At 37.2% G+C, this 27,522-nt stretch overlaps 1 protein-coding gene across 1 annotated transcript in view; it reads left to right on the forward strand.

Moving 5' to 3' along the window:
- Positions 1–2,278: 2,278 nt before the first annotated feature.
- The window catches only part of ryr1b (ryanodine receptor 1b (skeletal)), a 134,110-nt gene continuing 108,866 nt past the window's right edge, over positions 2,279–27,522 (forward strand). The window contains exons 1-2 of the mRNA XM_030151938.1: positions 2,279–2,458; positions 7,484–7,557. Of these exons, the coding sequence (XP_030007798.1) occupies positions 7,510–7,557 (48 nt within the window). The 5' untranslated portion in view covers positions 2,279–2,458; positions 7,484–7,509. The remainder of the gene's footprint in view (positions 2,459–7,483; positions 7,558–27,522) is intronic.

The following is a 27,522-nucleotide window of genomic DNA, read 5'->3' on the forward strand; positions in this document are numbered from 1 at the left end:
GTTAGAAAAATTGTCTTTGGCAGCAGTATAGTAAGTTAGTCTTATTTTTGTTTATGTTTGGTGGCATTTGAATTGTTTACTTTATATCTAATTTGGTGACAGTATGTTGCTGCCTTGCTAACATTATTTGCCATTGTCAGTCAAATAACTGCTGATATCTTGATGTCTGTGATTGATGATCTGATGTTCCAGCGAACATTTTTAAAATTCGACATTGTTTTAATGGTGGAAGAGTTAGTAAACTGCAGACAATAAGGGAATTCATGGCATATTTTTGTTAATCTGGAAGACACAAAATTAAAATTTTTGCTCTTGAACTTAAAATGTCTGGGAATCTTTTCAGCTTCACTGCCCAAAAATCATTACTCTAACGAAGTAACTGAAGTAGTTATATTACTTTTCTTGTCAATAGGGTGACTAGAACTATGTACCTTTCCAATGCTGACGAACTGAAACGCCAGTCTTCCTATGAGATGAGTTAATTCAGGGATTCAGGGTCTCATGAGTGTATCATCCCAATTTCTTGCCTTTCTTATTTAACTCCCTGTGTCATTTCTGAGACGGCGAGTGATTACACAGGGAGGTAGTGTTTGTGCTTGTGAATGTAGCCGTGCAGCTGGACAGGGGGACTCAAAGGCATCCTTGTCTGAACACACCAAGAGGAAGAGGCAACCAAACAGGGGACATTAATGTCCCAAAAGCCTGCAGAGGTGGTTTCTTTGCTGCAGGAAGCTGTCTGTCTGGCAGAGAGAGTCGGTGATATGGTATTCAATAGCGGGGACAGACACACAGAGCAGGGCCCTGCAGTCCTGCATGCCAAGTCCAAAACACCTAAAATGCATTTGGATTTGCATTAGAAAGGGGCTGACACTGAAAGCCCTAAACAGGGTACACGGAAATGTCACATTAGAAAAAAAAAATTAATGCTCTTTCCTGGCAGTGTGGTAAGCATACTGTAATATTAGGCAATAGCTCCTCAAAAGGGGAACAGTTGCAATCAATTTAGTGCATAAATGTAAGGCAGCCTGACACAGTGAAAAAAACAGGAAAGCCTTCACTGTCTTTAATATTTAACCAAAATGGATCCCAAATTACATACTTATTTTTAACTGTTTGTAGACGTTTTGAGACTTGTTTTCTGGGGGTAAAAAATATTTTAAAACATGAATGTGGTAGAAACCAAAAGTATTATTACTGCAGTTGAGAGTTGAACAGAAATTTATGTAATTTAACTGATTTTTATTTGATGGCTTTATTTCATGCAGTTTTTTAACAGTAACGTAGCTGCAGGTCGGTTGATATTTAGGGCTTTTGTTTTCTTACAGGAGCGGAAGTCCTTTAAATTAATGCCAACGATGCTGATGATGTTTAATAGTAACGCAAAGTAACGGTAATAGTAACGACAATACCAGTGCACACATTTTGTGTTATAGTAAGGTTGAATCGGAAGCATTTTAGTATAATTTAGCAACATTACCTGTTCAACTAAGAGGTATTTAAGATAATGACTTCCTCCATTTAGGTAGATGATGCTAGCTAACTGTTAGCGATGAATGTAGTAGTTCGCGTTAGCTAGCTAGTGCTAAACGCTTTTTCAAGCACCGAGGGAACTCGATAGAAATGAATAAACTTTTACAGTGACTACAATTCCCTAAGGACACAGGTTTTGTATTACACTAAAGTTTCATTGGATTTGGTAGAGTTATTGATTACCTTAACGTGTTTATGAGAAATAAGTACTTTTGGTAAATGGCGTTAGCAACTAACATTGAAAGCTTTTATTATCGACTTAAGAGCAGAAAGCCTTTCAAGGTAAGCTGTCAGTCATTAATAGTTACACGTTTGGTTTAAAACTAAGGTTGAGTTGGAGGATTTAAAGTATACCCACCTACTTTTACATGCCCAGAAGAAATAAGAAGTGACTTAGGCAATTAGCTAACATTTATTTCAGGTACATAGTTAGCATAAGATAGTAGCTAACTAGGGTCAGTGTTAGCAGGTGGCTGAACGACATTTCTTTACTTCTTTTGTTCTAATGAAGTTTAAGGGACCACAGTAAAGGCAACAGCAATAATCCCCTCCACGTTTTGGTCAACTGACAAGTTACTGTGAATGTAGAAGCTCCTGAAACCTTAATTACTGTGTCTCTGATTACAGGGTCTAATCTCTGCCCAATGTCGCCATCTTGAGGCTGCGCCGCGCAACTGCTCCAAACCGGAGGTGGATTCATGAGTTGGCAAAAACAGACAACAGCAGGTCACTTCTGAATCAGAACTCATACTCCCAGAATTCATGTTAGTTCTGCTTCAGTGGCACCCAACCTCTAATTCCAACCCCTCCTCGTTTATCCGGAGAGCAGCGTCCCGAAACAGCTCGCATTCCGCCGCCAGCTGCTGTTGCAGCGGGAGATGGGTGAGAAGAGGAGCATGCAGAAGGATGCCAGATGGAGAGCAGGGAGGTAAGGATGTGCATGTGCTCACACCGGGGATGCAAGGGACCGTTTGTGTGTGCATCACTATGTATTATGATGCCGTTTTTCCGCTCAGACTTCCAGCTTTTCTTTGCCTGGTGCATCTGTGCTGCCTGATGACCAGGAGGGGTGTGACACCGACACTGTTTCAGTCAGGTTCAAGAATAGATCAGACTGTCCACACACACACACACACACTCACACACAAACCTGTTATACTATTACATAACAGCATTTTAGGACCTGCCAAAAGGATGCAATGTGGTATGCAAAGGATAAATGTCTTATACTGTTTGTCTGTAACCTGTCTGTCATGCTGTGTCAGGGGGCACAGCAGTCATGTAGAATTCAAATGAGAGAAATTGATTTTTATTCAAGCTGACAGTTGACTGATGGATCTGTATGACACACAGGTTGTATTATATTCTCTTGAGACCTGGCAATGCATTTGTCCTCTGAGAGGGACAAGAGTTTCAGAACTTTACTCAAAAAAAAAAACAAAAAAACCAAAAACAAAGAACATTCCATAAATAAATGTATAACACTGTTTCCAACCAAGGCAATTTAACCATTGTGTGGTGTTCAGATTTTTGTTATTCAGCCAGTGTGGGTGTGGTGGACCTGCTGCATTTGTGGGTTTTTAATCCAATATAATTAAACAATTTTATGTTAAAATACTCAACAGATGTTTACTTTGTTCCAATTACAAGTGACATAAAAAAGCATATATGTTTAATGTTTGCCTTTTGCCTTTGCTAGATCACATTTATGAATTAAAGTGCTACTCGTTTTTTAGTTGTTGTTTTTTTTTTTTAATAAAATGTAATATAATCAGAAACAAATCATAAAAAAATAATTACTCATCATTTGTCTTTTAATAAAAAATGAAAATGGGTCCCACAGACCCAAACACCATACAAGGGTTACTGTAAAAAAAAAAAAAAAAAAAATCCAAAACCTTCACTTTCCCAGGTCTCAGGATAATATAGGATTTTTTAATATTATGCCTGCCAGATTATGCTTTTTAACACAGCCAGTTGGTTTCTAAGATGAGTGAATATGCTGAAAATATCCAATCATCCTTTCCAACAGCCTTTTAAGTCTTTAAATTGTGTGAAATCACCAGTCCAGTATCAAAGATAATCAGTTTACAGTTCTATAAACTTAGAAAGCTGAAACCAGTGAATGTATTTTTCCTGCAAATTACATAGACAATTCATCAAATTGTATTGTTCTAAATGATTTGTCACACTTCAGTTCCCCTTTCATCAACAAAAACAAGGAAGGGGAAGAATATATTAGAAGGATGTAGTATTTTCAGTCTGATGTCCATTTTGGATTCATGCCCAGTCACTTTAATGTAGAACAGGTTCATCCTTTTTTTCTGAATTATTACCAAATTTGTTTCTGGGGTGATTACAGAACCATCTGGAGAATGTCTACAGAAATTTAGCCACAGTGACTCCAGTGTTGAAAAACATAACGCTGGTAATTAATTGTGTTTCTAAGTGCAACTAAGACCTACTGCTATAACACTAATGCATAAAATCAGACATTTTATGACTAAACGTGAAAGTGCACTGAGATCATTAAACACCTGACATAATGTCTGTGTAATGTGCCTTGTTCTCAATATTGACAAAAGGAAAGAAAAATCAGTATCTGCTGGGAGTGTTCCAACAGATTTTAATTTAGTTCATCAATGTAAAATCAATCTATTGATTTTAAGTGTTGTGACAGTGGAAGACATCGTTAGCAGTAACATTAGCAGAGATCATTTTGCTGTAGGGTTAAAGAATTGATGAAAGCTCGGTTTCTCAATCAACCACATCCTATAAGTGATGGTGTTTTTTAGATATTTAAGCCTGTTCATTGAAGCTGTTCTTTGTTTCTTAATGGTGAACAGGGTGTGTGCACAGTACTGATCAGGAAAGTGAACATGTTAAAAGGAGTTGGATTGGTGTTATATAAAATGGGTGATATTCCAATATTGTATTAAAGACTTTGCCGCAAGTTCATGGGCAAGACGAATATAATGGGTAATTTTTCAGGCACATCATATTTCAACCCCCCACCCCACCCCCGTGAATAAATTAAACAATTTGTATAGAAGCAAATGAAATTTACCTATGGAGTAGATTTCAGAACTACTTCGAGGAAAAAAAAGAATGATACAGCTAAACAGTTCTATCAGAATGCATGAAATTGTATATCACAGTGCTATATAATGGTGAATTGATTTAGTGAGAAGGCAAACAACACAAAAAAAAAAAAAAAAAAGTTGGTATAAAGAGGAGAGTAATTTGAAATACAAGGAAACAATAGAGCACAGTATGAAACATTTTTTCCTAATGCACAATGAACAATAAATGCAAATGTGTAATTCTTCTAGACACATCTCAACATATCAATTTTTATCAGTTAACCCATAAAGACCCAGTGTTACTTTTGTGGCAGTTCCAAAATATATTTTTCTTTATATTTAACTTTCCTTAAGGGATTTATCACAATTTATTATGACGTAACCCTCTGTTTTTTTTGTTTTTGTTTTTTTTTAGTGAACATATGGTATTTTCCTATATTTAATTTACTGATGTTGTAAATGCTCATAAAAGCTCAAATTAAAATTGAGGGTTATTATATTAACAATTGAGGCAACTGAAGAAAAAGTGACTTTTTCAGTAAGATATTCACTGAACACAAAACAAGTGTCTCCATCCACTGTTATTGATCCAACTCTATGAGTTTTTCTGGTGAATCAATGTTGGAGAAGGTGACAGTGTTTCCACGTTCACTACGGAGCCTCTGAACGTCTAAATGGGTCATAAGTGATGACCATGAAAAGATGACAAACTAAATTTTACACCAATTATTTACGTGTATTGATAGAATTAGCGTTTCAGAGGTTATTAAACATTTTAGATCAGTAGATGGTTTTGGTTGTCGGTGGCTGTTTTGGTCTTTATCAGTTCATTGTTGCAGTAAAGTCAGTCTGAACTAGAGGTTGACTCATGGTAAATTTTCAAAGCACACTTGAATAGCAATAGTTTCTAAGGAGCCAGAGTGTATGACCGCTGGAAACTACTGTTTTTGACTTCATTATTAAATCTACTACTGTCGTTTTTAAATGGTATGATAGTTTCAGAAGTGGTACGGACTTGGATCCTTCAAAAAACAATGCAATGGTCAAACAATGTTCTGAAATCATAACCTGACAGAACCGTTGTAGGTACTGTAGTAAAGGATAACTAATGTAATTAAAACTTTGAGACCATTCATTGTTGTCAATGGTCAATTTAATGTTATTTCAAGGTATGAAGGCTAAGTGATAAAAGTCAGTCATGTAAATTGTAAAAGATGTAAGTGATGTGAGTCAAAAAATCTGCCTAAAAGGAGCTGATATCAAACAAGTGGTGCCAGGCACAACAAACCCTGCCCCTCGCAAATATTGTAGCTTGTTTTGGCATCGATCCAGCTGATGTCATCATGTCTATGCATGTGCTGATGTCATTATATCAATTACCTTTATATATGTGCCAAGTTTGAAGTAAATTGAAACAAAATTTATGTTTTTATAGACTTTTGAAATTTCGACCATTATAAGTAAATGGGAGGGGAAAAAAAGATTTACAAAATTGATAAAAAATTTGAACTTTGACTGAGTTTTCCCAGAATGTAATCAGATCTGTTTTAGGTGACTGGCAATCTATAAACCCAATTTGAAACAAAGAACAAACAAAGCGAACCAAAAACAATACCCCTTACCTCCCTTTCGGGGGGCGGGTTAATAATGGAGAAACATTGATTTCTATTTACTTCCACAAAGGTGGCCGTTAACTTGGCAAAATGTATACAAAATAAATAAATGTAATAAATGAAATGTCTTAAGGGTAATAAAACACACATAAAGTAGAGGGTTCTGACACAACTTCAGCGACTTCCAGGGTGCACTGAGGAGGCACGTCAAGCTCAAAATACGTAATCAGTAAATCAGAACTGAACACCAAACTGTCAGAAACCTGCAATTTACATTTTTTAGGCTTTTATTTTCCCCTCAAAGTCGATAACTCCAGTTGAGGTGCCTGATATTAGCAATCAGTCGCTATGGGAGCCAAGTTCTGCTGGTACTGATGGTCGGATGCTGATTAATCTCACACATCAGTTCATCTATCTATCTCTAGTCTGAACTCAGCCAGCTGCATCTTTTCAACACCTGGATCGAGCAGATATTGGCAATAATAAACCTAAATCCTGCTGCAGTGCATTACAAGTAGAGGTGTGAATATTCGCCGGCCTCATAATTTGATAAGGATGATCCGCATCGAATGACAAATCTCCACACCTGTGACTCATACATCTCACCTTTAGGAGATTAGGAGACGCTGCATCTGACCTCTCCACTTTAAAGAGTTATGGTGTGTGTTTGTCCGTTTCATACTGCACACATTCCCCAAACTCTACTGAGTCCTCACCCCGCTTTCCTTTTATAGCCTCAGACATGTGGAAGGAGGGGAGGGAGGTGTGTGTATTGAGAGAGAGAAGGGGGGGTACTCGTGTGAAGGAGTGGCCCATTTCTACAAACATGGCGGCAGGGTGGGATGGGAGCAGCGTAAATGTGTAACAAGGTGCTGGCCCCTCCCTCACCCACCCATTCCTCCCTCATCTGTGGTTGGGTGGGTGGGATGGTAGGATGGTGATGGTGGTGGGGGTGGTGGGGGTGGGGTGGGGGGGAGCCAGGGGGAGAGCCTCTCCTCTTGTCACTCTCTCTCGCAACACCGTGAGAGCCACAGGACTCACGCTGTCCTCCAGCACACCCACCCACCCACACATACACTAGCACTGAGAGCGAGAGACACCGGCACACAGTGAGAGAGAGAGAGAAAGGGGTACGGCAACAAGGAGGGAGAAAGGTGGGGAGAGAGGGAGAGGAAGGGACGTAGCAAAGGAGATAAGGAAAAAAAAATCCAAATCCTGACGAGAAAAAACAGACGGATTTTCTCTTTTTCTCCCGAGGAGCTGCGAATAACCCTCGGTGAAGGATGGCAGAAGGGGGAGAGGGAGAGGAGGAGATTCAGTTCCTGCGAACGGTGAGTCCTGCTTACTTTCCTTATCGGGAGGATTAACCTGCACGGGGAGCTCTGGTGGAATTTAGGAGGTTTAGGATCAGAGAAGAACATGTTTTACTCCAGAACTGGAGCTCTTTAATACTGTGCATGATTTGGCACTTGATATAAAACATGACACACAATCTGTGAGTTTCAACTCCACTGTCGACTCTTCACTTATATCACTTGTGCTTTTGAGGCATTGGATATTTAAGTCCAATCTGTAGTTGCAGCTCTCGCAGCCAAGACCCGATTCTGTATATAGTTGACTATTTTTGCATTGGCCTGAATGTGCCATGACCCGCTTATTAGTTGCTCTCTTTAAACTTGATTTCTTTAATCTCTCTCACAAGCTTCTCAGGTTGCTACCCTGCATTATATGAACACATTTTGGTATTTTCAGAATGCCCAGCTCATTGTCTTGTCTAATCTGTCTTAAATTACATTTAGAATGTTCTAGGGCTCAAGAATAGGTGGGTTAACATTTTAAGTGAGTGTGTGTGTGTGTGTGTGTGTGTATAGGACAGATAGACAGGGGCTGGTGCATCTGTTAGCATCGTTATCTATTTATATCTGAGGAAAGTAGAGCCTGTCAGTGCAGGGTGAGGAGGCAGAGCAACAAGCTACCCAGAGCCTGCAGGGGACAGCTGGCCAAAGGCTGCATGTCTTCTGCTGAGAAGAAGCCAACACACACTCACAGCAGAGACATTTCTACTTCGCCATTTCAAAGTGGATGGGGGAAAGACCCAGAATCTGAGATAAAACAGCTGAGGTGGTTATGCGTATTGACAAGGCTAAAGAGGGCACATCCTTAAAGTGTTCTGAACATTTTATAATTCATGTTTATTCCATTGAGGATTATTGTCTTGCACCTGCTCACTCTTAAACATTATAAACTAATTCGGAAGCTAGAAGAGAGTTGGGAAACCACTAACTGAAAAAGCCTCCTTTATCTGAGTTAGCTTTGTGCTTATTTAGCTGTAATTATGTTTTCATTCATGAATAATTAGTAAGAATTGTTGCGATTTCATTACCTTACCTTACTTTACCTCTGCAAAGTCATCTTCCTCTTTTCCTTCTTTCTGTTTTACGGCCGTCACCTGGATTTTATCTCCTGCCACCACTTGAACATTTAAAGCTAATCAGGGGCCAGAGAAGAGTTGAGAAACTGGACACCGTTGGTTACCTTGAAAATCACATGTTCATTTATGAGAATTTTTATTTAGATCTGGAGAATATGGTGGAAATGACAACAAATAAAATCAATATCAGTACAGTCAGTATGTTCTAATGTATGCAAATTAAAGTTCAGTGCAATCATTGGGCAGTAGGTAAGGCAAGTTTATTTGTATAGCACTATTCATACACAGGGTAACTCAAAGTGCTTTGCATCGACATAAAAAAATCACAGAAGGAAAAAAAAGCAAGACTTTGAAATTACATTAAAATCAAAAAAGGGAAAAAAGACATTTAAATCATCAGAGATAAAACATGATTTTAAAATGCATTCACAGAATAAAAGAAAGATATATTAAAATGATACAGTAAAATTAACATTAAAATTGAAATAAAGCAAGACATTAAAATCAAAAAAGTCAATTTAAAAGACAAGATTGAAAAGAGTTTACTCATAAGCACATGAAGTCAGATAAAACATCTGCATCTCCAGGCTCTGTATCCATCAACAGTAATGCAAACTGTTGAAATATCTTCAACCTGACTCGAGCCCTGTGAACATTAAGGAAACAACTCCAGTTAAAATGCGTTCTGTTCTAAAGCAGCTCCACCATCGCTGCAGTGTTTATAAATCACCAGTGCTTGAATCTAGTTACCTCAGTAATAATAGTTTCCAGTGCGAAAGAGCTCAGACAGTGGCATGCAGCAGGACCACCGGCGAATTATATTGATTGACAGGACTCACAATAACCACAAAACGATATTACAGAGCAACACAGCTGTTGCCTGTTTTACTTACCCGTAAAGAGTATCTTTTTGCACATCTCTTCAAAATTAATTTTCAGATCCATTGACAAAATGCTTTGAATGCTTTCTGTGTCCTTTAACTGGGGAGGCTTGGTTGGGATAAAACCATTAGACAGCAGGGCTTCAAAAAGGAAAACAATGCAGCTCTATGTGAATTATTAATGTCTTATGTACTTCAATGGGTTTATCTTTGACTCTGGCACAGCCGGGGTCAGGGGTTCAATCCCCAGTGTGGGTACAGGGCTAAAAATGTAGAGAGCTCATAATGCTGTGAGGCTCTTTGGATTAAAACTTCCACCAAATGGTCTGTGTTATCAGTCTTTTAATTAGCGGCTGGTGATGGGAGGCATTGTGTGAGTCAGCTGTTTGTCCCTGCTGGGCTTTTTCCTCCTTGGGTTATATTAGAGGTGGGATATGAAAGTGACGTTCTTAGCTCACCTGGACCAGCTGGAGCGGCAGACGGTAGCCATATATTTGTGTGATGTAATCTTTTTACAGTTACATAACCTGTCACAGAGGTTCACAGGCTGGAAAGAGCCAATACTCACTTTTCAGCAGGGCTTCAAAAATATGAGCTATTTGATTATCACATGCCAGTTTTTTAACGTCTTTTGGAACTATGTGCAGTGGGGGTATCCAATTGTAGAAATGTTGCGTTTCATGTTGTGTTTTTTTGGGCCACTTTTCACAGAGTCTAGTATGTTTCACCCTCATGTTTCTATGGCAGCCCCAAATGGACAAACCAAACTCATGCCAATGTGATATCATGACTCGCGTAAATATGCACGCCACTTTTATCCCATAAAGACCCAAACAGCCACTGGCGACCAAAAGCATCTACTCATGTATAATGTTGAGTCACTGTTGAACCACTAATCCTGTTCAAACATGGAAATACTTGGTGTAAAATACAGTTTGTCATCTTTTCATGGTCATCAGATATGACCCATTTGGACGTTCAGAGGCTCCTTAGTTACCATGGAAACACCGTCATCTTCTACAACATGGATTCACCAGTTGGAGATGGATCAATGACAGTGGATGGAGACATGGGTTTATGTTCAGTTAGTGATATCACTGCTGGAAAAAACACTTTTTCTTCAGTTTTCTCTGTTTTTGATATAATAACACTCAACTTTAATTTGAGCTTTAATGAACATCTACAGGATCAGTAATTTGAATATTGGAAAACTCATAATTTACACTAGGAAAATGCAAAATATAGAGGATAGTATTATAATAATTGGTGATAAATTACTTCAGAATGGTTAAATAGGGAGAAAAAAATCCTTTTGAAAGTACCTCAAAAGTAGCACTGGGTCTTTATGGGTTAATTGGCATGTTGTCTGTATGCATTATAAGATTTCCATGTGCGTGTTCCTGCTGCGTCAAATACCACGCACTTACAGCAGAGGGTTAGGGTTAGGGTTATGTCAGCTGAAGATCTTGGTGTAAATTGATACACGATCAAATGGCATTGAATAACACACGAAAGCTAAAAAATTTGTACGTATAGCACGCCAAATACCACAAGAACTGGTGTGACATACAATGCGATTTCATGAGATCAGTCACCTCACGCTCTAGAGCAGGGGTGTCAAACTCATCTAAGTTCAGGGGCCACATTCAGCCCAATTTGATCTCAAGAAGGCCAGACCAGTAAAATAATAGCATTACCTATAAATTGTCAACTCCCAACCCAACTTTATTTATAAAACACTTAAAAAACAACACAACTGGCCAAAGTGCTGTACACAGACATAAATAAATAATGAAAACTCCACTGTTTTGTCTTTGTTTTAGTGTAAAAAAAGGTAAATTAAATTATGAAAATGTTCATATCTACAAACTACCCTTTCACAAAAATGTGAATAACTTGAACCTGAAGAAAAATAAGTGCAATTTTAACAATATTATGGCTCAGCTTTTTATTTAGGTGCATACACATTACAGATTGCAGTGGCTCTACAAGGCACAAAACATTTAGTAACAGCCATAATATTATTACAATTTTGGAGTTTAGAACTAAAATGAGTTTGACACTCTTGACTGTTAATATTTTCAGTGTAACTTTTTGCATTTTGCAAATTCATCCCACAGGCCAAGTTGGAACCTTTGGCGATCCCCTTTCTAGAGAGAGGATTTTGCCATTTTTTAAAGCAGCGGTTCCATTACACACTCAGCTTTGAGGCAAGGTTTAATGCCAATAAATCCTATATATTAGCCTGAAGTTTAAGTGCATGTGAAGAAAGCATCTGTAAACTATCTGGTGCTGTGTCGTAGGCTGTTAAACTGTTTTTCAGTTTTGTGTTCAGGGTGTTTTTGGCTCCATGATGCACTGCAGCCATCATTAGCCTGTCCCCCTCATCTAACACTAACAATATAAACATTACAGCTTATTAGCATATTCTCCCAGCTCATCTGCGAGTTACTACAACTACTGAATATTAATAAAAATGTTCATTTCATGGCATATTGGTTGCTAATTTGATCTAATATAGTGATGTGAGATATGTTGCGTAGTTTATTTTGTTTATACATATTGCTAATTTGCATAAATGGGAAAAATGCTCATTATTCTTCAGAATGAGAGGGCTCAGGTTTATTCTCATGTAGGTCAGTGTGACTCTACTGTGTATCACTGAACAAGTCTGTTAAAGTTGCCACATGAAACGTCTATTTTTCAGGTTGTAGTGGTATTTGACATCTGAGAGGCCGCTATGACTGACTATGGTTTCAGTGCCGTCAGCAGACAGTGTCTTAGAACTGAGAACACGCCTCATTTTTTAAAATAATTTTTTATTATTTGAGTTAAATCACTCAAACTAGTGCTACTAGTACTGGTGGTAAACTGCACATTTCTTTGGATCGTCATGAAAAACTCAGAACATATATTTTGTTACTACTTTACAGATATTTTAAGAAAGACCATTAAGCAGAAGTATTATCACTAAGCGCAAATGACTCAAAAATAACTCCAGAGGGATTAAGTGACTTTGTTAAAGATTGATTACATCTGCCACAAAGCAGATTGGTATTGCTTTTTGTTTACTTTAAATCCATAAATGTAATCTTCCGCAAAACCTCTCAGCAACAAAGTAATACAAGGTCATGATTAATAATTTCTTTTTTGCATAAGTAGTGAATTACCAACAGTATATATATGACAAACTCACTCTGACAGATCGCTTGTTTGTGCTCTGCTCACACAGTAAGATAACTTCCAGGTAGCTTTGACTCTACACTGGAAAAAAATCAAAATCTTACCAAGTTTATTGTTCTCATTTCTAGTCAACATATCTCATCACACTTAAAATAAGACATAATCACCTAAAGAGTAACTTTTCAGTGAGATATAAGAACTTATTTTTAGACAATAGATCTTGAAAATCTTATTTCAAGAAATCTTACCAAGATAATTTCACTTGTTCCATTGTCAGATATTTTTGCTTAATTCAAGATTTTTTTTGCTTAATTCACACACTTATCCAGATCAGCACTTGTGTTCAGATTGTATAACTGCCTGCATCACTTCCTCTATAGGTTCAAAGAGCCTTGTGCATAGTTTATCATGCCACCAGATAAGCCCCAGGTTTATTTTGCACATCCCGGTTAAGAAAACAAAAATGCTAAGAAATAATATGCATCTACAGACTATTCACACTCTATTTGTTTCCCCCACCATTTGTATATCGTCAAACATATGTCCACCACATCCTACATGGATCACTCTTTTTTTAAGCGCGCATTTTATATCTGTAGTCCTTTACACTTGTAACCTGATTCTCCAAGACCATTTAAAACCAGGTATGAATAGGGTGTTTAACCTTAGTAATTTTACATTATGGTTAAACTATTTCAATATTATGTCGTCCACTGCTGACACTGGAGAAAAAAAGGGAGGCAGAAAAACATTTGGGGGTTTAGGTTTATTTTGCTGTTCTAATGCAGTGCCATGATTCCCTAGAAATGCTTTACTGCCAGCTGCTTTTTTGCTCTCTTGTGTACATGTATGAGGCTTAACTTCATATGAGAGCTATGCAACCAACAATAAGTTCCATTTTGTGTTTCAGAGAAATCTTTCGTATCTGTAACCAAGCTGTTCAGTGTCATTAGCTGCTATTAGGACTGCTTTTGTCTCCTGTAAAACTCACCATGAGCACAGATAGATCAGAAATGTCCTCTTCCCTGCATCTGTGAAAAGAAGCCTGTCAGTCTCCTCATTGTACCCCCTTTTTTCATTATTTTTTACATGATTTTAATACTCCATAAAGAATAAGGGCAGTGCATGTAGTGCATGTTCACATTCAGTGTTTTCTAACTGGAGAAAAGAGGGTCCTTTAATGCTGAATCCCCTTCAGCGTGACAGATGGGGGACTCGGGAAAATATTATGCATAATGGGCATCTTCAGCACTTCTCCAGTGATCGTTTTCACACAACAAAAGGCCACACACAGATTACTCAGCAGTGCTGCTCTATTCTATTCTGGGCTTTATTGTGTTATTCTAATACAGCCTAGGCCTGTGACTCATGCAACGGTGAGTGAGCTGAGTTTGGCTGGAGTACTTGTAGTCTGTACTGTCTACACTCTCTGCTGGGCCTCAGCCAGGCCACCTGCTGTACAGTAGCAGGTTACCTACATTTTCTTTGCACTCAAACAAAGTGGATGCCCTCTGTTGAACTGCAGGTATCGAATATTCACCCTCCTCCTTAAAATAACACACCGAGCACTTGTGCCCCCACAAGCGCTCCCAGAGATCGCTCAAGCTTTGAGAGCTGGCTGCCTCTCTCGTTGTATTGAGAAGTGACCTATAACATCTGCAGGAACACCATAAACAAAAAGGAGTCTACATCAAATAATCACACATCTGTACTTTTCCATGCCGCACACAGTAAAAGCTGTGTCACTGTTTCATGATGCCATGGTTCACGGTGTGAATCCCACAGACGAATGAGTTTGAAGGGGTGTTTGAGTTCCAGTCTATAGCAGCAGTTTCTTTTTATAGTGTTCCACTATAAGCGCACACACTCTGGAGGGAGAAACCAGAGGAGTCAGTGTCCTAGTTGCCACCATCTTCTGGGAGATTGGAGTGTGTGTATGTGCATGAGTGGAGATACGGGTGTGTGTCGAGTGAAGAGAGCATGTATTTATTGTTGTTACATTTGTGACCCATGCAGACCTGCAGACTCAGTTGTTATTTAGGTAATTTCACAGTGAGAACAGATTTACAGATGAAAAGACGGCAGGGTGTCCTGGTTAAAGCCACGCTAAATTTATCTGAAGTGTTATAGATGTCAAGGTTACATAACAGCTTTTAAACAACTGTAAATCAATGTCAAACAGACTTTTTTCTGTGAAATGCATTGAAAGTTTTTTTGACTCTGTGTTTATTGGTCAGCGGAGCTGTGCTTCTGCACTGGTGGAGGATTTCTGATATTTTCCTTTATCTTGACAATACTGCAAATGCTGGAAATCTTGAAATTTAGTTAAAACAGGTGTTTGTAATTGTAAAACTAATAAATTAACTTCTGCTATCAACAGAGGTGGCTGCATTTTATCAGTAAGCTGTCATATATTTGTCCATTGGTGAAATGACAGCTCTTTGAGACAGCATATTGAAGTGTTCTCCTCTTGAAATGATCTGTATTTTTCTACTTGCATTGGTTTTAATTGTAATTTCTGCATTAGCTTGCAAGTGGTATAAGCACATATTTCAGTGAAATAGTAGCTAATGAGCTGATCAGCACCGCATAGTGAAACATCTAATCATAGCACAGTAAACCATCATTCCCACTGATTCAGTTGGTGCTGAATATGGACATATTATCATAATAAACCAGTGCTTCTTCCTCTTAAGCTGCAGTGAGAGTCAGTCATCACTGACTCTAGTGTTACAGTGAGACAGAACGGGCCAAAGCATGGCCCAACTGTGGAGATCTTCGAAACTCAGTTGAAACGCTACAAATAGTTAATTTAAGCTTAATTATCATATATTTACTCAGCTGTCTGTGTTTATACTGCAGCATGGTCTTAGGAAAACATCTTTTAAGAAAATCTATAATAACAATGAATACGAAACCTAAGCAGAGAAGCAGAGAAGAAACAGCAAAACCCTGCAGAAATGTCTGTCTCTGTGTCATTAGCCCAAACAGACTGTTGAGGGGGTCATGTATTATTTGCATAATTGAAAATGTAAAATGACTTCATTACTGAGCAGATTTGTTTGCATTTATTTGAGATGTTTTCTAAATATTACAAAAATGAACATGCAAAAATGGAGGGTCATTTGAAAAATATTTTCTCTGTTTATAAGCTACACAATTTTATAATTAGATAATGTAAGAATTACTTTATCTTGCAAAAAAAAAGGTTATTCATATCACATGTTTTTTGCACAAAGCCTGCAGTAGCTAATGAAAAGGGTTAAAGAGCCTACCCCTGTTTTAGTCAAATAATAACCAGAACAAAGCATCACAGCACTTCAGTCCTCTACAAAGCTGAGGGTAACCCTGAAAGCTTTATCCTAATTCACTCCCTGGACACAGAATCCTGACAAAACACTAATACTAATCTGTAAAAACATGCATGCCTCATTTCCTAACTGTCTTTTGTTTTTCTTCTAGGCTGTAATACTACTGTATCCTTATGTCTTTTTACTCGTACAATGAGGCCCAGCTGTGGTTTTCCATTTCAGTAGCTTTTGATACTTACTGAGAAAAACTCAAACTGTGATACATATTTTAATTACTTGCATGCCTTTTTTCTATAGACATAGGCCTACTCCATTCCCATTTTTCATCCTAACTGTCCTTGTCCTGTTTCTCTGTGTCTTTTACAAACACACACACACACACACACACACACACACACACACATGCACACACACAGTGTCCCTGAGTGAACACAGTGTCAGACTGTCCTACAGTAGCAGCCGATGATGGACGGGGCTGAAGGAAGCGTGAGGGTGAAGCAGGGCTTTAGAAGTGCTGAGCCTCGGAGATGAACATTAAACTTACACACAGACACACACAGACAGCACCTGTTCATCAGCCTGTGTGTGAACGGCTGTGTGTACTTTACACAACAAACAGGTGGCCTGCTTACACTCCACTGTTCAAAGCACGAGACACAAACAGAGACACAGGGAAGCCTCCCGCACACATTAAGTGGTACAAAGTGACACAAAACTGCTGGCTGTGTGTGTGTCTGTGTGTGTGTGTGCAGTGTGTCAGTGATTAACACTGTCACTGTAGGGCTGGAAAGACCAGGATGAAGGCAGGACAGTTCACAGTTTAACCATAAACTATTATTAAATACTATTGTGCACAATAAGTTGGACATCAGGAGATGAAACAGCAGACAAGGTGAAATGAATAAAAACTATGTGATTTTAATTCAGGATGATGGTATAAATCAGAGGAATTTTTTTTAGATTAAATTAAATGACAAAATATAGACTGGATAGAAATGACAAAACTGTAGCCTACATGGTACATTTGACTATTTTCTTCTTTTTTACCTTCCTCCAAGGAGGTTATGTTTTTGCCAGGGTTTGTTTGTTTGTCTGTCTGTTTGTTTGTCTGTCTGTTTGTTTGTTTGTCTGTCCGTTAGTGTGCAACATAACTCAAAAAGTTATGGACAGATTTGGATGAAATTTTCAGGGTTTGTTGGAAATGGGATAAGGAAGAAATGATTAAATTTTGGTGGTGATCGGGGGTGGGGGGGCCCACGGGGGGGGGGGGGGGGGGGGGGGGGGGGGGCACTGATCAGCCTTGGCGGAGGTCTGCGCTCTCCGAGTGCTTCTAGTTCTGGAACTGTCATACAAACAAATACTGCATCACATGACACAAGACTTTAGTTTTCTTCAAAATGAAAGCTTTAAGATTCCAAATGAGAACAGTAACACTGTGAATATCTATAATATATCTTAATTGTTCCAACTGCAGTGTAAATGAGGCCAGCATTTTTGAGTATTACAGGATTTTCCACGCGAAGTAGTCCTACTTTTATTTCATTTCATTTACTTTATGTAAACTGAAGATCATTAAGGGCTAACTCTGACCTGCAGTGGTACTCAGTAGAAATTCAAAATGACAAAACACAAAAAATGACAATAAGATAAATGAATAAAAACAAAAACAAAAAAATTTCTTCCAAGTTTAGGGAATTTGCGAGGGATCTGTACTCAAAGCCAGCTGGATTAAGTTTGCTGCCAAGAATGATGTTGTCTTGCGAGGCAACATGATTGTAGTTTGTCAAGATCACAAACTGAAGTGATCCACACAATCTCTGCAGATCATGAGAGAATAAAGCAGACAGACCTTCTCCCATGGTGGAAACAGTGTCATCAAATTTCTATCAGTGGACATATTCATATGGTATATCACACCTGTAAAATGAATATAAATAAAAATCATAGATACAACACAATATAACTTGAATTAAGAAATCTGAATCTAATCTATTTTATCTTCTGTAAATTAAAACAAGCAAATGCATATGCTACGTGTCTGATGGAAGTAAACTGGAAAGAATAAAGGACTAGGTAAGAATAAAATAGAGTGAATAGAACTCCACATCCAGTAAAGTTTGGGTATGAATCAATTTACTGATTCCAACCTCATCCAAGGTTTCACATCTCATACATGAACAAGTTACTGTTACATTTTGGAATACATGTAATACAGTATTAGTTTCACATATAAATTACAACTAATGTTACAGACCATAGACTGCACCATAGCATTTTATGAATCATTACATGTAGAAAAGAATGAAAATGTAACTTATTTTGCTCACTGTCTCTTAGGGCTGCATGATTAATCTTTTTTTTTTTTTTTTTTTTTTAATAATCTTTTTATTAGGACACATTTTCAGTATACATGTCCTCGCAGCACAGGTATAAGCATGTCCAGTTTTCTAATTTTCCAAAAATCAACTAACAACAAACAAAAATTAAACTTAAAAAAAAAAAAAAAAAAAAGGTAAATGTACCCTCCCACACACACTTTGGTCCACATTCACTTAATTGCGAATGTTATAGCTATTCTATTCGGTTACGTTTTCTATAGCTTTTCTATAGATTTCAATTAATTGATTTTAAATCAAAATCGGATTATTTAATTAGGACGATGTTTAAAAAAGGGTAATCGTCGTTTCGAATTTCATCTCTCTTGTGTCTCCGGGCTGTGCGCCTCTGGGCTACCATAGGCTCCTCCTCCAGGCTACTGTAGGCTCCTCCTCCTGGCTGCTGTAGGCTCCTCCTCCGGGCTACCATAGGCTCCTCCTCCAGGCTACCGTAGGCTCCTCCTCTGGGCTACTGTAGGCTCCTCCTCTGGGCTACCGTAGGCTCCTCCTCCAGGCTACTGTAGGCTTCTCTTCCGGGCTACCGTAGGCTCCTCCTCCAGGCTACCGTAGGTCCCTCCTCCCAACTGTGAGAGCAGTCTCCACAGTCTTTGGTCTCCACACACCAGTACAAAAATGTCATTTGCTAAGGAAAGTGAGATGTTCATGGCTAAAAATAGCAAGCGCAAGTCAGGTGTGTGGAATTGGTATGGCTTCGAAGTTTCCAATGAAGACCAAACCATTTTTCGCTGCAAACTCAGCCTGAAGGTGGTATTTGTCAAAGACAGCAGCACAGCCAATTTGTTTCAGCACCTCAAACTTCATCACATGCCAGAGTGGGAGCAGTGCGTTGCATTTTGGGCTGCACACGAGAACGACATACCGACATCTGTTGTTTTTTGTAGTTTTACCCAGAAATCGAAACTGAAATCGAAAATCTAGTTTTTAACGGAAAAAAATCTGGATTTTATTGTTGGCCAAAATTATGCAGCCCTACTGTCTCTCACAACATGAAGTCAAAATGAACAAAACAAACAAGAAATTGACCAAAAAATTCATGAAATAAACAGACAATGGATGAAATAAACAGAAAAAGAACAAAATTATTTAGCAAATGAACAAATAACTAGAAAATGAACCAAATAATTAACAAAATGGCAGAAAGAATCAAGGGATTGAACACAAATTTAACAGAATAATCAAGAACATGGACAGAAATGAAAGAAATCAACCAAAAATGAACAAAGTGATAAACCCTCCTAATCAACCTAATAAAACATTTTCAATGACACATTTTTTTGGTTCTAACCCTAAAGTTACGTAACACAATTATAGCTGATTGATATTTGCTTTAAATGTGTAATCAGTAATACTGAACACATTTCCTCATTGAGACTATACTGTTATATCTCAACAAAATGTCATTTTGACAAACATAACATGGGCTCATGGGTTTTGTCATTGTCACATTGTATGAAAACAAAACCTTTACAAAATGGTTGGCATTTATGTAAAAGAGCTCAACACATCCAGATGCTCAGTGTTTATTTTGTCATTCCTCACTGTCAGTGCTTTGGTCCAAGAAGCTGAAACCATCCAGAATGTGGATGCAGAGATGAAAATGTTGAGGATGATGATGCAAATATTATACATTTTTGGCTCCACAGTGCAGTGATTTGCTTAAGGAGCATAATAGAATATATTTACTTTGGAAACATGGCCTTTCTAACTGATGATGACATAACATAGAAGTTTTAAGATTGATTTCGTTCTGTGAATTTCGAGGCAGGTTTTGGGATTTTTGTGATTTAATGTTAAGGGATTGTCCTTTAAAGTGTCCACAGTTAAAAATGTGAGTTTGTGTGATAGTTTTGGTTTTCTTTTCTGATATTTAGGTCCTTCTATGAAACTGGTCCCTAAAAACAGGACATGGGGGCTAAAACTTCAAACCAGATGTAGACTAATGTTATGAAGCAAGTTTGGAAGCACTTTGGGTCTATTTTAAAAATAAATAGGTTACTGAGATAAAAGAGAAACTATTTTTCAGATAAAATACATTTTTATATTATTTTGCATTATTTTTAATACAAAAATCTGCATGTAACACAGTTAAAAAGACACAAAAATTACGCACTACTGTTTTTTTTTTTAATATCCCTTTATTCTCTCACAGGTACATTTTTGGAATTGAACAAATTATGCAAGGCAGAGTGTTTCACAAAAATGACCACTGTTGTGAAATAATTCGCGATTTATATGTGTTTAAATGGGCAGGTTCTGCATGTAACGCCAATGGGACACGGTGGGTCACATACGAAACTTGAAATGAATGTCTGGATTAGAAAAACCACTAGGATTGTCAAATTTAACACAGTGTCTTTATTTATAGCACTTTATAGTGATCAAATGCACTGACACCTAGGTAGTTTTTCATGTCCCAATTTTGGTCCTATTTTTGGCCCCAATATTTTATTAAAATTCATAAATTTTAGGATGGCTCAGAGCAAGAGTATAATTTTTATGCATTTATCTGTCATCATTAGGTACATCATGGGGGGAAAAATGTCTGAATTTCTCTTTTATTATTTGGTCTAATAAGTAGATACTAAAATAAACCCAGTTTCATAGAAGCACCCATTTGGCTCCGTATCCTGTATGTTGTCAGTTCTCTTTTACACTAAATTTCTTTTGCACAGTGAGATGTTCCATGTCATAAAGTAAATCTGTTTTTCTGCACTCTTATTTCCATTTGAGGGGATTTTTCTTCAGTTTGATACAGGTCTGCTGCTCAGGAAAGTGCTTCGTAAATAGATGTTTTTCCAGATGAATGGGTTTTGGCTCGGGGCCCACTAATATTACTTATTTATGACAGTGTTCTGCTTTAGATTGCTGATGTCTGCCAGATTTACCGTCCTTCAAACAGCTGAGGTTTATTTAATGTCTGATGTCTGGTAGTTTGTTGTCGTTTATCAGAGCCGTAGGGATAAAGTCAGCATGTACCAGCTGTGGAAACACAACCTGATTGATCTGTTGGTCATGCATGAAGAGTCCAAAATGTGTAAAGACTCCAGGTTTATGCGTCTTTGTATCTGTAGCCTCGGACCAGAACATAAACTACTAATTCTGTTACACTGAAGCGATATTTATGACATTGCAGAGAGGTTTTGATACTAGAATGAGTCAGTCTTACCAAGCTCAAAAGAGACGGAAACTTGTTCTGTGTTGTACTATAATCAACAAATTAATAAAGTTCCTATGTTTAACCCTATAATGCCAAATGTATCATATTTGATACATGCGTTTTGAAGCCCTCTACATGATCAGTGTGATATTTTTTTCATGGAAAACCTGATGTATACAATTGGATACATGCAGCAATAATAATAATAATAATAATAATAATAATAATAATAATAATAATAATAATAATAATAATTAGAATAATCCACCGGGGGGAGGAATTTGTTCACCAGAGGCCTTTCCAGTGACACTACAAGACTGTCATTAATGAGGAAGGAGGCAGAACTTTGACAATTTTGACAGGGAATCACCTGTTTGTTAGACATGTTTGTGTTATATTATGTTTTTGTTTGTTCAAAAATAATAATATTTGAGCATTGAGACCGGATGTATCAAATATGATACAAAATTGAAACTCATACTTGGAAATTGATATTTGCAAAAAAAAAAAAAAAAATTGTGGGGTTGTTCAGAAGGACCAATAAATGCTCCAGTTTCAAAGAACTGGAATTTTCTGTCAATGATTTATTGATTCAAACTTTACAGGGTTAAAAGTCACTAGTATGGATAAAAGACAAAAAAGGGACAAAAAAGGAGTGTGTTTTGGGTGCCAAGAAACAGTTAATTAAAAACTGTCATTTTTTTCCCCAAAACTAAACTATAAATGTACTGTAGTTGGATTTGCAGTTGTCTACATTTTGCCTTTATGATCTACTCTCCAAAGGTCTTAAAGTCTTAAATTTGATTGTCTTAAATGAAGTCCTTTTTCTCCATTAAAACTGATTATTAATCCTTAAATCTGCCACTCACTCATTCTATCCAAACTGAGATGGGATTGAGTGGAGCCTCCAACAATCATTCATGGGTGGAGGGGTTCAGGTATGAGCTTTAGCAGCTTGAATGTCAGTAGCAGAAACATTAGTCATGGACATGGAAATGTAATGTTAACTGGATTGAAACATGGTTAAGCCTGGTTCAAGACAATAACTATGAGGCCTGTTGGACTGTTGTTTATGTCAAATTTGACCAAAAACACAGAGAAAAAATGTCCTAAATTTGGCTTCTTCAAACCTGCAGATTACCCTGGAAACAAAATTGCAGAAAGAAAGAAGCTGAATATCATTAAATTTAACAAAATAGTTTGTATTTACCAAAAAATGCAACAGTGGAGGAAGTAGAGTGTGTTCTGCATCAAAAACACAGTCATTTTGAGACACTAGAATCTCAAATGTTTCCTTTTTTGAATAAGGTAAAGATGTGTTCCTCAACTGGGATATAATCAAAGCTCTGGTTTAGTTTGTTACTCGTTATATCTAGCTCAATTTTAGCTGTTATATTTTATTGTAAGACAAGCGTAGATGAGGAACAAGATATAAGGAGGAAATAAGGCTAAATTTCTAAAAACAAGGTTATTCTTCTTTGCTTGAAATTCCTTTTTTTTTTTTTTTTAATAACACAAAACTAAAACTATTGACCTGTATATGATTATATTTATAGGCAAGTAAAACAAATGCTATCTGCTTTGGGGACAGTGATCGGTTGAATTTCCTTTCTGCTTTTTTGCTAATAAGCAGTAGAGGCAGTTGTCTGTGTTTAGGAGAGGCGAGTCACTGGTCTCTATCAGTCCAAGTGAGACCTCTAAGTATCTGCTGGTCAGCAGAAGGAGGGAATGTGATAGTGACAGGTGCAGCCCCCTAAAATAGGAAAGAAGTGGAGGGGGAAGGCCCAGCACTGAGATGTAGAGCTAATGGACAAACAGGGGGAGAAAGGAAATGAAATAATGAGAGTACAGAGAAGCAAGTGGAGCAGAAACAAACAAATCATTTGGGATGAGAGATCCAGACCGAGCAGGACGATGATAAGCAATATGGAGACTGCAGGGAACGCAGAATGTTTAACCCATAAAGATCCAAACAGCCACCACTGACCAAAACCATCTACTGATCGAAAATGTTTAATAACTAACCACTAATCCTGTCAATACATGCAAATAATTGAGGTAAAATGCAGTTTGTCATCTTTTAATGGTCATCAGATATGACCCATTTGGATGTTCAGGGGCTCCATAGTTACCGTGGAAACACCGTCATCTTCTACAACATTGATTCACCAGTAAAACCCATGGAGTTGGATCAATGACAGTGGATGGAGACACTTGTGTCTACTCTGAGCAATGTGTGTAATGTGTGATGTGCTATAGAATGAAATATTTTAATGTTAATGAAATATTTTGCTTTAAAAGTCACTTTTTCTTCATTTTTTTTCTGTTTTGATCTAATAACTTTAATGAACATCTACATGATCAGTAAATTAAATATAGGAAAACAAATAATTTTCATTGAAAAAATAAAATAAGTAGCTAAATAATAAACAAAATAAAGAGGATTATATTATAATAACAGGTAATAAATCACTTAAGAAAGGTTAAATAGAAAGAAAAATTAATTTGGGAACTACCACAAATGCAGCACTGGGTCTTTATGGGTTAAGTCATTTTCATTTAGTTTTTTTCCCCAAATTATTTTCATCTTGCTTTTATGTTCAGTTATTGATATCTTTGCTGAAGAAGTCACTTTTTCTTCAGTTTTCTCCGTTTCTCATATAGTAACCCTCAACTTTAATCTGAGCTTTTATGAACATCTATATGATCAGTGAATTAAATAAAGGAAAACACATGAATTTCACTGAAAAAAAAAAAGCAAAATACAGAGGATAACATTATAAATGGTGATAAATCACTTAAGGTTGAATATAGAGAAAAATTAATTTGGGAACTGCCACTAAAGTAGCACTGGGTCTTTATGGGTTAAAAGCCACAGCTCTGAATATTCTCCACACTGTGGTCATCTGTGTGCAGCTTAAGGATAAGTCACCAACACTCAGTCTATTACATTTCTGTCTCGAACTGCATGTACTCATAACTTTAAAACATAGTTGTCTATAGCACATCACACATTACACACATTGCTCAGAGTAGACACACATAGAAGAGATACACTCATAAAGAGGGACTCAAATGACTGCTGCATTACTGCCGCAGTACGAGACATATTCACACACAGTAGACTGCAATTTTTACTCTCACACTTATTTATACAGATAAAATAAGTGCATTTATTGTTTGGTGTTCTGCCATCACCCAGTCTGCAGAGATTTTTCTGACTTATAGCTACAGAATCAGCAGCTTGAAACTGTACTGAAGCAAGATAAATATTTCATAGATGCCAGTAAACTTAAATATTTGCACAAAGAGTATTTTATTTAGTCTGCGATGCGTGTACCTTGGACTATTTAAAGCAAAGTTGGAAATTATGATTCAGTTCAATTTTTCTGAAAATTTAGAGACGGAAATAAATGCATCTGGCAGCTTTTTAGTAGGTGTTTACCCGCAACTTTAGATTCAGAAATAACAAATTATATATATATATATATATATATATATATATATATATATATATATATATATATATCAATAGCATATCATAGTTGTTTTTATTTTTTGTTTTCATCTATTATTTAAAACATATTCTGTGTTGACACATGAACACAATTCAAAGTGTTTTACAAGTGACTGACAAAACACCAATAACAGTTATAATACAAGCAAGAATAAAATACATTTAAAGTGAAATATAACACAGCGAAATCGATTTTAATAAAACAGTAATGATCAGTAAGCTCAATTGTTCAGCAGTAAAATAATGACAGTAAATAAAATTAAATATAAATACTGAAAACCCATAAAATTCTGAAACCCAACATAAAACCTAGACTGAATAGAGGTTCAGCTCCACATCTCAATTATTCCAATCTTATTTTAACCTTCTCATGCCCAGAAAGTCCATAAATCCTGTCGCGTCCTGGAATGGAAACAATGTCTGTACCTGTAAGTAAAAGTGGGACCGGTCCGGCGCTAAATCTGTATGAGCTGAAACTATCGTGAGAGCGGCTATTTGTGAGCTGATATGTAAAAGATGAAGTGAATGACTGTGTATATGTGACCTTAAATCTGCTGCCAGACCTTTACATTCATGCTCCATGTACAGTGTCAGGTGTCTCTGAAAGCATAGAGAGATGATGTCCAGCCCTGGTGTTGGTGACGTGTATCACGTGAGAGTAGGGGTGCATTCCACAGAGTCATTTCACACAGAAATAAATGGCACTTTATGACACACTGACTTTCATGACTTGCAAAATCATTATAATTTATGGTATAATTAACCCTTTAACGACGAGCGTATCATATTTGATACATGAGTTTTGAAGCCCTCTACATGATTGGTGTGATGTTTTTTGTCTTGAAAAACCTGATGTATACAATTAGATACATGCAATACACAGATAATCCACCAGGGGGGAGGAATTCATTCACCAGAGGCCTTTCCAGTGTCATTAATGAGGAAGGAGGAAGAACTTTGGCAATTTTGAAAAGGAATTACCAATTTGTTAGAGATTTTTGTGTTATATTATGTTTTTTTTTGTTCAAAAATAACATTTGAGCATTGAGACCTGATGTATCAAATATGATACAAAATAGAAACTCATACATGGAAACTGATATTTGAAAAAAAAAGAAAAAAAAAAGTGGTGTTCAGAAGGACCAATAAAGGCTCCAGTTTCAAAGAACTGGGATTTTCTGTCATTGATTTAATGGTTCAGGCTTTACAGGGTTAACACAGGATCATAAAATGTTTGCCTCTTCCCATTGACTATCATTCATATTTTTAGTCCAGTACGTTTATTCAAGTAAGTTCAGATCCTTTGATAACATTCCCAAATGTAGGACTACAACCAAAATGAGTCATGGAGCTGTTTTTATTGAATTGTCAGTTGTCATGAGTATAATAAAGTTTGTTCTGAGGAAGATTTTAGTAATGTTGACCTCAACCTAAACATGTGAAATGTAGAGGATGGATCTCAGAGACGCAACAAGATGAAAATGATTTAAAATTAACAAGATGAAAATGAAAATGACATAAATCCTAAATAACCAGTCCTACTTTAGTGGCAGTTCCCAAATGAATTTTTCTCTCTATTTAACCTTTCTTAAGTCATTTATCACCATTTATTTTAATATTACCCTTATTGTTTTGTTTATTATTTGCTTACTTTTTTATTTTTTCAGTGGAAGATATTTCACTTGTTTTGAGTACCTTTTCCTTAGATTTAGTGTTTTTATCTTGTTTTAAGACACCCTTTTTCGTAGTGTGGGTTTGGAACATTTGGTGCCACGTTTTTATTGGATTTAGACAATAACTGAAATGCTTAATGAATGAATGAAACGTGTCTACAGTCTGCGTTGACCTATAGACGTGCTCCTCATGGTCTTTCCCTGTTTTCAAAGGGAAACCCCTGTTGCCTTGTACTCCATCACTGCTCCCCCCGCTGCCGTATCGAGCTGCTCGTCTCCTCCGCCCACATAGAGTCCAATGTGCTGTCCCTCACTCTTTTTATGTCTGCGGGAATTCAATCGATGTCCTGGGGTGGCCTGCATCAGCACACTTTAATCAGGCCCCCAGATCTGGAGCTGTAATGACAGAATGGATATGCTGTTCATTTGATAAAAGGGATTTGTTTACAGGGCAGGTTCAAGGTGATGCAGGGACGATGGCATCCACAGCCTGAAGCTTCAGAAAGAGGCATGAACGGCTGAAATAGAAAATGAATGCATGGAGGAAACAGACTGAAACGGAATCAAAAATGTTTTTAAGCACACAAAACAGACTGACAGGAGTCTCTCAAGAAGTAATAATGCATAAAATGTGGTGTGATGGTTTTATTTGTTGTTATTTGACTTACAACTCTGTATTTCTGTACATTTTGTAGCAGTATTGATGCAGGGTTTTGACAGTAGGGAGAAGAAACTGAAAATAGAATA

The sequence above is a fragment of the Sphaeramia orbicularis genome, chromosome 13 (assembly GCF_902148855.1).
Source record: "Sphaeramia orbicularis chromosome 13, fSphaOr1.1, whole genome shotgun sequence".
NCBI classification, from domain to species: domain Eukaryota; kingdom Metazoa; phylum Chordata; class Actinopteri; order Kurtiformes; family Apogonidae; genus Sphaeramia; species Sphaeramia orbicularis.